This window comes from Eleginops maclovinus, chromosome 1 (genome assembly GCF_036324505.1).
Source record: "Eleginops maclovinus isolate JMC-PN-2008 ecotype Puerto Natales chromosome 1, JC_Emac_rtc_rv5, whole genome shotgun sequence".
Taxonomy (NCBI): domain Eukaryota; kingdom Metazoa; phylum Chordata; class Actinopteri; order Perciformes; family Eleginopidae; genus Eleginops; species Eleginops maclovinus.
Window position 1 is genome coordinate 19,695,717 of NC_086349.1, and position 10,432 is coordinate 19,706,148.

General features: G+C 38.2%; 1 protein-coding gene across 2 annotated transcripts; it reads left to right on the forward strand.

Annotated features, from left to right (window-relative positions):
- Positions 1-1,123: 1,123 nt before the first annotated feature.
- cdh26.1 (cadherin 26, tandem duplicate 1) lies at positions 1,124-9,033 on the forward strand. 2 transcript variants are annotated; one of them, XM_063888500.1, is made up of 18 exons: positions 1,124-1,374; positions 2,133-2,192; positions 2,296-2,388; positions 2,502-2,657; positions 2,757-2,904; positions 3,148-3,314; positions 3,424-3,552; positions 3,642-3,827; positions 3,916-4,184; positions 4,724-4,869; positions 4,987-5,217; positions 5,314-5,535; positions 5,677-5,792; positions 6,527-6,589; positions 6,833-6,907; positions 7,494-7,532; positions 7,677-7,796; positions 8,362-9,033. In XM_063888500.1, the coding sequence occupies exons 1-18, from the start codon at positions 1,348-1,350 to the stop codon at positions 8,578-8,580; spliced, it is 2,466 nt and encodes an 821-aa protein (XP_063744570.1). In that variant the 5' UTR covers positions 1,124-1,347; the 3' UTR covers positions 8,581-9,033. The 2 variants fall into 2 exon arrangements, with proteins under 2 accessions (XP_063744570.1, XP_063744577.1); XM_063888507.1 differs by having other exon boundaries at positions 1,126-1,374; positions 7,713-7,796.
- The last annotated feature ends 1,399 nt before the right edge of the window (positions 9,034-10,432 follow it).

Below are 10,432 nucleotides of genomic sequence, written 5' to 3' on the forward strand. Positions count from 1 at the left end.
ATTGAGAATACAAATACTTTTAGTGCACTTTTTCCAGATGGCATGTTAATGGATCCCCTCCTATAAAACTGTCAAACCTGCCGCAGGCCGGGCAAACAGTAGTATACAATTTGGAAGGTGTTGCTATGTTCATACTGTTCATACTGTTCATACTGTTCATACGTTATACGGTATACGGTATACACTCCCATTTCACACTGTAACCTGACTGCTTACTACACCCAGTGGCGACAGCATTAAGCTGAGTCTGTCTATAATTCAAACCCACCCGCTGCCTAAATGTACAGCAGCTCCTCTGTGACACCCTTTGGGAAATAGATAAATTACACAAGGTGCATTTTACCTGGGAGAAATGAAACAGAATATAGAAATATGTGCTGAAAAACACGTGAAAATAATGTACAGTGCTCAAATTAAAATGAATCGTCCTCTAAATATTTAAAACAGCAACACACCAGCCACTGAGCCACATGCTGCAGTCTTTAATCTTTATACCATCCTTTGAAAATGTATAATTGCCTTATCACTTAATTACATGGGTGACTCTCAAAGTAAAGCTGTTTATTTCGGACATAAGGAATCCACAATCTTTTTTCTGAAATCATATTATTTGACTGTATGTCATCACTATTTTATTCATTTATCACAACTCTTTTTCAATTAAGGTTCATGCTTTTCAGTGTCCTCTTTTATGATGAGATGATATAAGATAAGCATTTATTGATCCCCAGAGTATACACAGCCTCAGAAAAGATAAAACTCCATAATTCGCCTGTGTTTTTCTTACCTTGGTAACTGGATGTGAGTATGCCCTCAATATGTTTTTGGAAGACCTCTCTAGACCCAAATGGTGCCTATATGCGTTATTAGAATATGCATATGTAAATGAACAAGGTGTACTGTGTGAGTAATGAGCTATACTTACTGCCCAGGTGGGTTTCAACTGTCATATTTGAAACTGACACGACCTCAGGAATTCAGTTTCATTTGTTTTCAGACATAAATTAGGTATGGTAACCTGAGCTTCAGAGCTGGAGGGGTGTACACCTGAGACAGCCCTGTTTCTCAACACAGCCAGAGAGTACTCTTGTTAACTGAAAAACTCTCTCAAAAAATATGTTTAGCTTCAGAGCAAATACACAGGGAAGCTAACATCACTGTTTTACTACACTCAAATGTAGGAAAACAAAGCAGATAACTTGGCACACCAACAGAGTGCCCTTTGTTATCTGCACTCATCCAACCTGCCTACAGTCCTTGTGGGCTGTCTTCTGTGCACTCTTTTTGTATCGGGCTTTGCCTCTTTTGGAGTACTCCCACAGAGGATATCAAGCAGAGTGGACCAAGATGAGGACCTGTTTTCTGCTTCTGTTGGTAGGCATAAATTCTGAATGATCTTATACATTATAAAAGGCGTAAATTGTTTACCAAGGAGTCATTTGGTCTATATTGAACCTGAAAGGCAAAGTGAATGTTTGGTTATTTCTATCACGCAAACATTTCCCATGTGTCAAAAAAGTACTTTTATCACAAAATGTTTGTTTTACAAGAGTTGTAGTTGCTTGTGTTAACTTTTAACATGGGAATAACAGCAGGTGTATTTTCTACTCTATGAAAACGTCAGAGAGCAAAACCGGTTCAATGTAACCAGTATGGAAACACATGTTGTGATCATGGTAACATGACCTCCTTCATTACCTTCATCACTTCCCCTGCAGTCACGTTTTTGCTGTTATTCTACAGGAGTATAATAATAAAAAGAACTTGAAACTTATAACTTAAATACTTGCACCATTGCATATTTCACTACGACATTCCTGAAGTCTAACAGAGCTCATTAGTATTTGCTGCCTGTGCCAAAATAAACTTACTCTTACAAAATACTCTTAGTCACGCCTTACCCTGCAGTAAAATTTCCATTGTGGGAAAGAAACGTCACTTAGCGAAACTGCTATAGTAAAACACTGTCTTGTAGATAACATGAAAAGGTAAAAGTTGTGTTCAGACGATTTAAATCGTTTACCATTAATTGACTCTAAACATCTGCAATTATTTTAAACAATTTGATTCACTGTACATCTTGGAATAAATCCTTTATCATCTCTATTTTAACTATGTATCTTTTGTTTTAGGTTGCATCAATAGCCTTGGCAGAGTCTTTCCATGGAAAACACCACATACGTGACAAGCGGGTAACTGCTTCATGTTTGGAAATGCAAACTCCTGCCAAATTGTTATGCTTTTAAATAAATATTTACATATATCTATTTTTGATCTTCGTTATGTTTTTGACAGGAGCTTTTGCAGCGTGCCAAAAGAAGGTGGGTTTTGTCTACAATTGAAATAGAAGAGGAAGATCCCGGGCCCTATCCCATTGAAATTTCTAAGGTGAGGATATCATTTTGTAAATTAAATGATCAATCATGAGGAACTTCAATATGTCGGCTGGGCTTTACATTCAAACAAAAGAAACTATTAAACTGTTTATGTATCCACACTAGATGTTTAATGACCAGACGGCTAATGAGGGGCAGTACTATCAAATCAGTGGATCGGGTGTAACGGAGGAACCGCTGGAGACGTTCAAAATCGACGCAAAAACTGGAATTGTCTATGCCCTTAAATCTGTCGACAGAGAGTTTTTAAGTCTCTTTCACGTGAGCTTATAATGGAAAACCAATCCCTCTGACGATAAATACATTCTGTATACATTCAACCATTCAAAAACATTCTAACTTGTGTTCATTTACCCACAGATCAAATTTGATATCTTCAGCAGTATGACTGGCAAAACGATAGACAAGCAACTAGCTTTTGATGTACAAATAAAGGACATCAATGACAACGCCCCAGTTTTTTCCCCCCCTACAATGGAAGTCGACGTGCCAGAAAATATGCAAGAGGGTGAGTATACAGTATGCATGGCTCAGAGAGTATGCACATTTTCTACTAATACACAACAAAGAAAGGAAAAGTTGTCATGAAGTCTAGAGGATTAATCAGCCACATGACTACATAATAATTTCAAACCCAAGCTCCACCTTTTATCATGTTTTTTTATAATCAAATTGTGTTCCTTCTGTTCTCCCAATTCTACTTTTCTAACTAATTTAATCTGCGTTGCTCTCTTTCTTTGTCTTCTTGAAGGAAAACCGCTAGTGAATTTGAAAGCCGATGACATCGATGACAGTGAAACAGATAACTCAAAATTCACCTTCAGCTTGGTCTCACAGAACCCAACTATGCCTAAGATTGAGTTGGAGCAGAGGGAGAGGGTGGCCGTACTCTCATCTAAAGGATGTTTCGATTACAATGTGAGATTTTACCTACATCAGCTGGCAGCTGCATTTACATGTTCAAACAGACATACTGATTTAGTAACATATTTTCAATCTTCTTTCTTCATACTTTTATATGTTTCAGAAAGAAAAGAAGTATGATATTATTGTTCAAGCCAAAGACCACGGAACACCATCCCTAACCTCCACTGCCCACGTTACTCTCAACATTGTTGACACAAACAATCATCCACCGATGTTCGAAAAGAAAGAGGCACAACTTTTTTATTACTATCATTACAGAAACATTTTAAAAGTGATTTATGGTGTGATGTTAAAGATGAAAATGTTCTTTTATTCCAGTACCAAGGTCAGGTGGATGAAGCAATCATCAAGGATGACATTTTGAGAATTGATGTAGTTGATAAAGACACTCCGAATACTCCTGGCTGGCGTGCCAAATACTCCATCATTTCAGGGAATGAAGATAGAAACTACAAAATTGATACCGATCCCATAACCAATCAGGGCATTTTAAGTGTTATCAAGGTAACTGTGCTTTTCTCACGTTAATAGAAATCGTTATTCTTTTCCACTACAGCTGCAGTACTGATCTAAACTTGTGTGTTTCTTCCAGGGCAAGGATTTCGAAAGGACACATCTCGCTCATCTGCGGGTTGAAGTACAGAATGAGGAACCCTTAGTTCTTTGTAAAGACTATAAAGTTGTTGACGCAAGCAAACATCCAGCTCCAGATACAGCCGACATCACTATCAAAGTGATCGATGTCAATGACGCACCTGTGTATGAGAGAGAAGTGGTTCACCTGTACATGAAAGAAGAGGAAGAGCCAGGAAAGCAAATTTTCACTCCAACGATAACAGATGCCGAATCTGATGCAGTCAGGTTGGTGTTTAAATACATTACTTTGTGCTTGATGTTTTCATTGCAACATATATAGAGTTTAAAACAAATCTTAAAACCACTGGCAATTATTTTTTGGATAAAGGTGGTTGTCAATGGAATGTGGGGAACATTTTATTGTTTACTGACTTTATTTTTTGTCAGTACATGTATACAGTACAGTATGTTTTGTATGAACCTTTGCTGTGTTAAAAAAAAAGCAAAAGAGATGGACAATAAGTAATCTAATCCAATCTTATATATTTTGCTGTTTTTACTGCAAGTTAAGGACTGGCCAGCAGATGTCCATAATCTGATATACATAAATATATATCTGCCATAACCTTACTGCGATACATTAGTCAAGCCCTTATTTTTAATGTAACTTCCCATATCATATTAGAAATGACCTTGATATACAAGGCATCCTCTATGAAATAATAGTTCACATTATTGAATTGCAGTACAGCAAAGCCATGCATTTGACTTCCAGCAGCTGCAAATCAATGTTTTGACTAAATACTTTCTTCTCATCTTATTAGGCATGTTGTGTTACATGATCCAGCTGCGTGGGTTGCCATTGATAAGACAACAGGAACACTCACATCAACTCAAAAGATGGACAGAGAGTCATCTCATGTTGATGAAAATGGCGTTTACAAAGTCCTCGTTGGTGCCATAGATGATGGTATGTAGGAGGCCTACTTTATATTCTAATCAAACACATCAGCACAAGTTGTATACTTGTTAAATAATGCCTGGATCAATAATGGGTTTTGTTTTTTTGTTTGCTGTGGTTACCCAGGTGAGCCTCCAGCCACAGGTACATGCACGATCCTAATCCACCTCAAGGATGTTAATGACAACAAACCTAGGCTGGTCAACAATGGTGTCATTTTGTGTGGAAACAAGGCTCAAAAGATCATAGTTGAAGCAACGGACAACGATGACCCTCCTTTCAGTGGGCCCTTTGCTTTTTCCCTTGAGGATGATGACAAAACTGTAACGCAGCAATGGAAACTAGACCCTTCTTTTGGTTAGTACATATCTGTAAAACTTCTTTAGTAGAAAAAAAAAAGGAATTTTGGATAGCGAACAGCCACAACACAGCTCTCTTTATACCCTTCACCAGGTGAGCAAGCTGGGCTTATTAGCCTGACACCCCTCCCATATCATAACTACTCAATCCAACTGTTGATTCAAGACCAACAAAGCATGGTTTCACGTGAAACTGTGGAAGTGATGGTGTGTGACTGCGGAGAGGGCGTTGTTTGCAAAACCAGAGATCCACTCAGTTCCAGCCTTGGGAAAGCAGGCATTGGGCTACTCTTTCTAGGACTCTTATTATTTTTGTGTGAGTATGGCAAACAGTTTCAACATTAGTTAAACCATACATTTCAAGCCCAGTAAACAATAGCTCATAATAAGATAATTTAGGTAATTTAGTCTTAAATCCGCAGGATTTATTATTCAAGCACAATGTTTTTCTCTGCAGTGCTGATCGCCGTTTTGGTGTGCAATTGTAATGCAACGAATATGGTCATGGTGCCGGAAGAGGGCAACCAGACCCTCATCAAGTACAACCAGGAAGGCGGGGGTTCTACTTGCCAGGTGTGTGTGTGTGTGTGTGTGTGTGTGTGTCCCACTCTGATCCTGACACCTACAAACAATGGCTATAAAACAAACACTATTAAGGTAATCCTCCGCTCCCATTTTAGTCTCATTCGACTTTTTCACTTAAGATTTGTAAGTGTGCGTGCAACTTCAGGGTGTGTATAAAAAAATCTATTCAATAACTGCGTGTTTTGGAAAATGCAGCTGTTAATGTTGATGTTTTGAAAATGGATGACTGCTTTCGTCCAGAGGTTGTGTTTCTTTTCTACTTGTCTACTTAACTGACGTGTGACAGATAGAAAGGTGTGTTATATAGACTGCAATAAGAGTAAACGTTGTTGACACATTTATAGGACAAATGACAGGGTTTGCACTGCTTGTGTCACAAGTTGCTCAACTGGTTGACCTTAAAATAACTATGACAATACAAAGGAGACATCTTGGGTTGCCTGAAATACTTCCGAGATGAAACTTCTTGATCTTATTTTATGTACTGATCACATTAACTGCATTCAACTGGTGTGCACTATTGTAGCCTTGGATCGTGGGATGAAGGTTGTGGCAGATAAATATAGGGTAAATTCATTGACCTACTGTACATGTTTTTTAAGAGTCAATCTTGTGGCTGTTTTCCCTTGTCAATCAATTGTTTTGCGAAGCTTTGTTAAATGTATTAGTCAAAACTCCCCCATTCTTGTAAGATTGATCTATAATTTGCTTTGCTCGACTAGACGTCTGATGTGGATCATGTAGTGCCCAAGAACACGAAAGTGTACAGTCCAGTGGTCGACATGGTGAGTGACTTTAGATATTGTCATTTGTGTGTCTGTAAATCTACAACATAAGGATCATACCCATTTAGAGTCATTTTTACAATTGTGTAAGAAAATAATGATTTCAAACAATAAATGTTTTTACAGTGTTCAGCTCTGAGTTCAGATGATTAGTGCAAATCTGTAAATGGCATAAGGCAGAGCTAGTAGCTGTCCTGTGCTGCTATCTTCCACCCTGAATAACCTCACCAGTATCCCCTACAGATGAACCTGAACATGACTTCAATGGGCACGTGCAATACAAGAGACACTTTCATCAGCAATGGAGGGCACACCAGGGTAAGTAACTGCAGCTGTGATATCAAAAGCAGCCTTTTTTGAACGTGTTATCACTTTGCATCTCGTGTCTCTGATAAATACAGTAGGTGTGTTTTATGAGTATGCACACTACTTCATTGAATCCACAAGAGGGAGTCACTATCTTTGTTATAATGCTACACGACCAACGCCTATTTTTGTCCAATGAACTGCATCTATTTTTAAATGTTAAAACAAAAAATGCTTGTCTGATAAATGTCCATATATGTGTATTTGGAAGTTACAATGTTATTTTCTTTATTAGATTTAGCAACGCTGTTGAAACAGCAGTTTGATATAAAACAGTTTAACATACAGTCACATACAGTATCTGCACACTTGGCAGTTCAACTTGCATTACACTGACATGTATTTCTAATAATCACCCACCCTTGTTATGTATTTAAATGGGATGAATACTAATACTGGTTCAAAATGTGTATTTTAAGAGCATTTTCCTCCTACTTTCTTCAAGTCCTGTCTATTTAGTTTTTTAATCAAGTTTACTGATTATCAAGAGAGATCAAGTGAGTTATAAAGACTTAATCAGTTTGTTTCCTTACTTCAGTACAATACATGGAATACAAGCAGGACCAACACCTACAAGGTACATTTTCTCTTCATTAAAATGTTTTTTTTTCAATAAGAACGTCTGTCATGAAGCTCTTTAACTGCAATGTATTCACTTCCTGATGTATATACAGTATGTTAACTACACAGTGGGAAACCCACTTATGCACATTATTTTCAGCCAATGAGAGCTCACAACACTCCTCTCTCCGAACAGGGAGTCTCATCAACACACAACCGCTCTTACAACCGCTCCTACAGCCTGTGGTCAAACGATAACATTGCAGGTCAAATCGACAGGGTAAGAAAGTTTGTTTTAAAATCACACATTGAAGTGTCCCCTGACATGAACCCAAATTGTTTTCCTAATGGTAAATTCTCTGTTTGTGTGAATGAGAGGCAACTTTGTAAGGATAAAAGGAGGTAACTTGTATCTGCTTTCAGCAATGAAACAAGCAGTATCATGAATATGACTTAGGGCCATGAATATACATTTCTACTTCTGGATATCTGTATGTACCTGGACCTACTTTGGACTTGATCACAGACATTTACAGTATATAATACTCATAACTATTCATAAGTCTATACAAGTAAACCAAAGAATTCACCTAATTCTGATTTTTTTTATTATACAATGTTACTTACATTCTTTATTTTTTATTCGTATTTATGCTTGTATGAACTTCTGTGCTATCCTGTTTTACAATTGAGTCCTTGTTGCTGCTTTAACACATTTCTTTTCTTATCTTATCTTATCTTATATATGCATTTTTAAATGATTAGTTATTGACAAAAAATAACTTATTATTAGTTATTGATACGAAATAATGCATAAATCGTCTGATGACTCGTCAATCCCACAGAGACTGTTCGTGATTAATGGAACCCAGGTGGACCACCCGGTGTACCCGCCTCACGAGTATGCCTATGAGGGACAGGGCAGCAAATGCCCATCACTGGATAAGCTGTCACTAGGCAACCCGGGAGAAGAATTGACTTTCCTGGAAGATTTGGAGCCTAAGTTCAGGACCTTGGCAGGCATCTGTGGACAGACAATACAAGAAAAGAACATAAAGCTTTAAAAAAAAAAAAAGAAACGGCACCGCTGGACTAAGATTTTTTATATCATTAAGCATTTCAAATCTGATATTGTTGCTATAGACTGATCTGATTGGATGTTTGGAGAAGGGGAGCACCACAATGGTTGGATTTTGTACTTGTTCATTGTGGACTTGAAAACAGATACATTTAGAGCCAGATGTTATATATTGGCACCGATCTGAGAAACAGGGATTATGTAGACAAGGCTATTTTTTTTGTGCATGCAGATGGAATGAATGCAATGCAATGACTATCATGCTCTGATGATTTTCTAAGTTTACGTTTTTACAGTGACTGGGAGTGTTTGCTTGTTTTTTTTACTTTGTGTCTTTAGGAGAGATGTGTTCTAAAAAAATGTATATCTCTTGAGGTTATGTCAGGGAAGTAATGTTTTTTTAATGTCTAAATTGCAAATAAATCTTTGGAAACCAGAATATTTGAGAGTATATTGGATTTGTGTCATTTCTGTCATCCACACTTATGCTCAATAAACCAGAGAGCCATTTTGAATCGGCCATCAGCAAATTCAAAAAGTATAATGGAATATGGCCCCCACCTGAAACTTGTGAATGTCTGATATTGTACTTCTTCGATATATATGTAAGCATTAGTGGCGAACCGTCTCTGTCTCATTTACAACTGGACCTTCTGTAGGTGATGAAAGCATGTAAGTGCAAGCCCTCCCGGGACCCATAGAGGTTGCATTGAAAGCTCTGATATTTGAGAGACCACTGGGGCGATTTTCAACCTGACTGAAATCGTACCTAAAGGGGCGGGACCATGTGAAGGACGACTTTAGTCTGATTGGACAATGACGTTTTTGACAGCTCAAACGTCTAGAACACTGATTACGACTGCTGCTGTGTGAGAAAAAAAAATCCCTCTTTTTTCCGTTGGTAATGCGTCGCCCAAATCGCCCTGATACCATACCTGCAAACTAGTCACCTTTCGGCGAAATTCGCCGTTTTCAACTCAAAATATGTCATTGACGTGAATCGTGTAGATCCGAAGAGTTTTTTTTTTTAGGGGGGGGGGGGTGCTGACCGACGACTGACCGACCAACCATAGACTGTATAACGGACTGTATAATGAGCAAGAAACAAGTTTGCTATCTTCACAATAAATAAAATCTTTGTTCAAATGACTCGCGTTCCACGACCACCGACCAATCATAAGCAAGATAAACCACAGCGCGCGTTCTTTTACCCATCGGTCCCTCTTGGAGTGGAGTGCTCAGTCGTCAGCGAGTGGTTCTTCTGGACAATTTTTGGGATACGTTACAGATACAAGTTTTGAGATAGGTCTAGTTGCAGCTAATCTGTCAAAAACATTGTATGCTGTATAATTTTAACGTTGCTGAAGTCAAATTATTTTAGCCAAATAAAGTGTATTAACATGCTTAAGCTTATCAGCTTGTTAGGTTGCTAGCTAACCTCAGTGAATTGTGTTCAAGTTAGCCTAGCTAGACCAGTTCTACGTCACCTCGTTCAATGCGAAAAGAATACGTTTGTGAAGGCTGATCTCCACAGCATCCGTCCTGTTACCTGATATTACTGGCGGCTGTCATTGTGGTCAGATCTGAGAGGGATGAAAACGAACACGTAATGAACAAATACACATCCGTGTGTGGTTTAGTGAGTAGCTAGTAGTGGTGCAACGGATGATCCGTGATCCGTTCGGATCAATTATTTCGGTTTTGCATTCATCAACTTTTTAGTAGCTACGAAAAGTTTGGAGTTACGAACAAAATCTACAAACGCTGGCGACCGTGTGTAGAGTTAGTTTAAAGTGTTCGTAAGCACATATAACGCTTCACTGTTGGAAATGACATTA

Excerpts from the sequence above, each read along its gene's own strand:
- cdh26.1 (XM_063888500.1), top strand. The coding sequence starts at position 1,348 with ATGAGGACCTGTTTTCTGCTTCTGTTG. Across the intron at positions 4,870-4,986 it reads CGTTGGTGCCATAGATGATG|GTGAGCCTCCAGCCACAGGT; the intron begins GTATGTAGGAGG and ends GTGGTTACCCAG. Across the intron at positions 6,590-6,832 it reads ACAGTCCAGTGGTCGACATG|ATGAACCTGAACATGACTTC; the intron begins GTGAGTGACTTT and ends TATCCCCTACAG.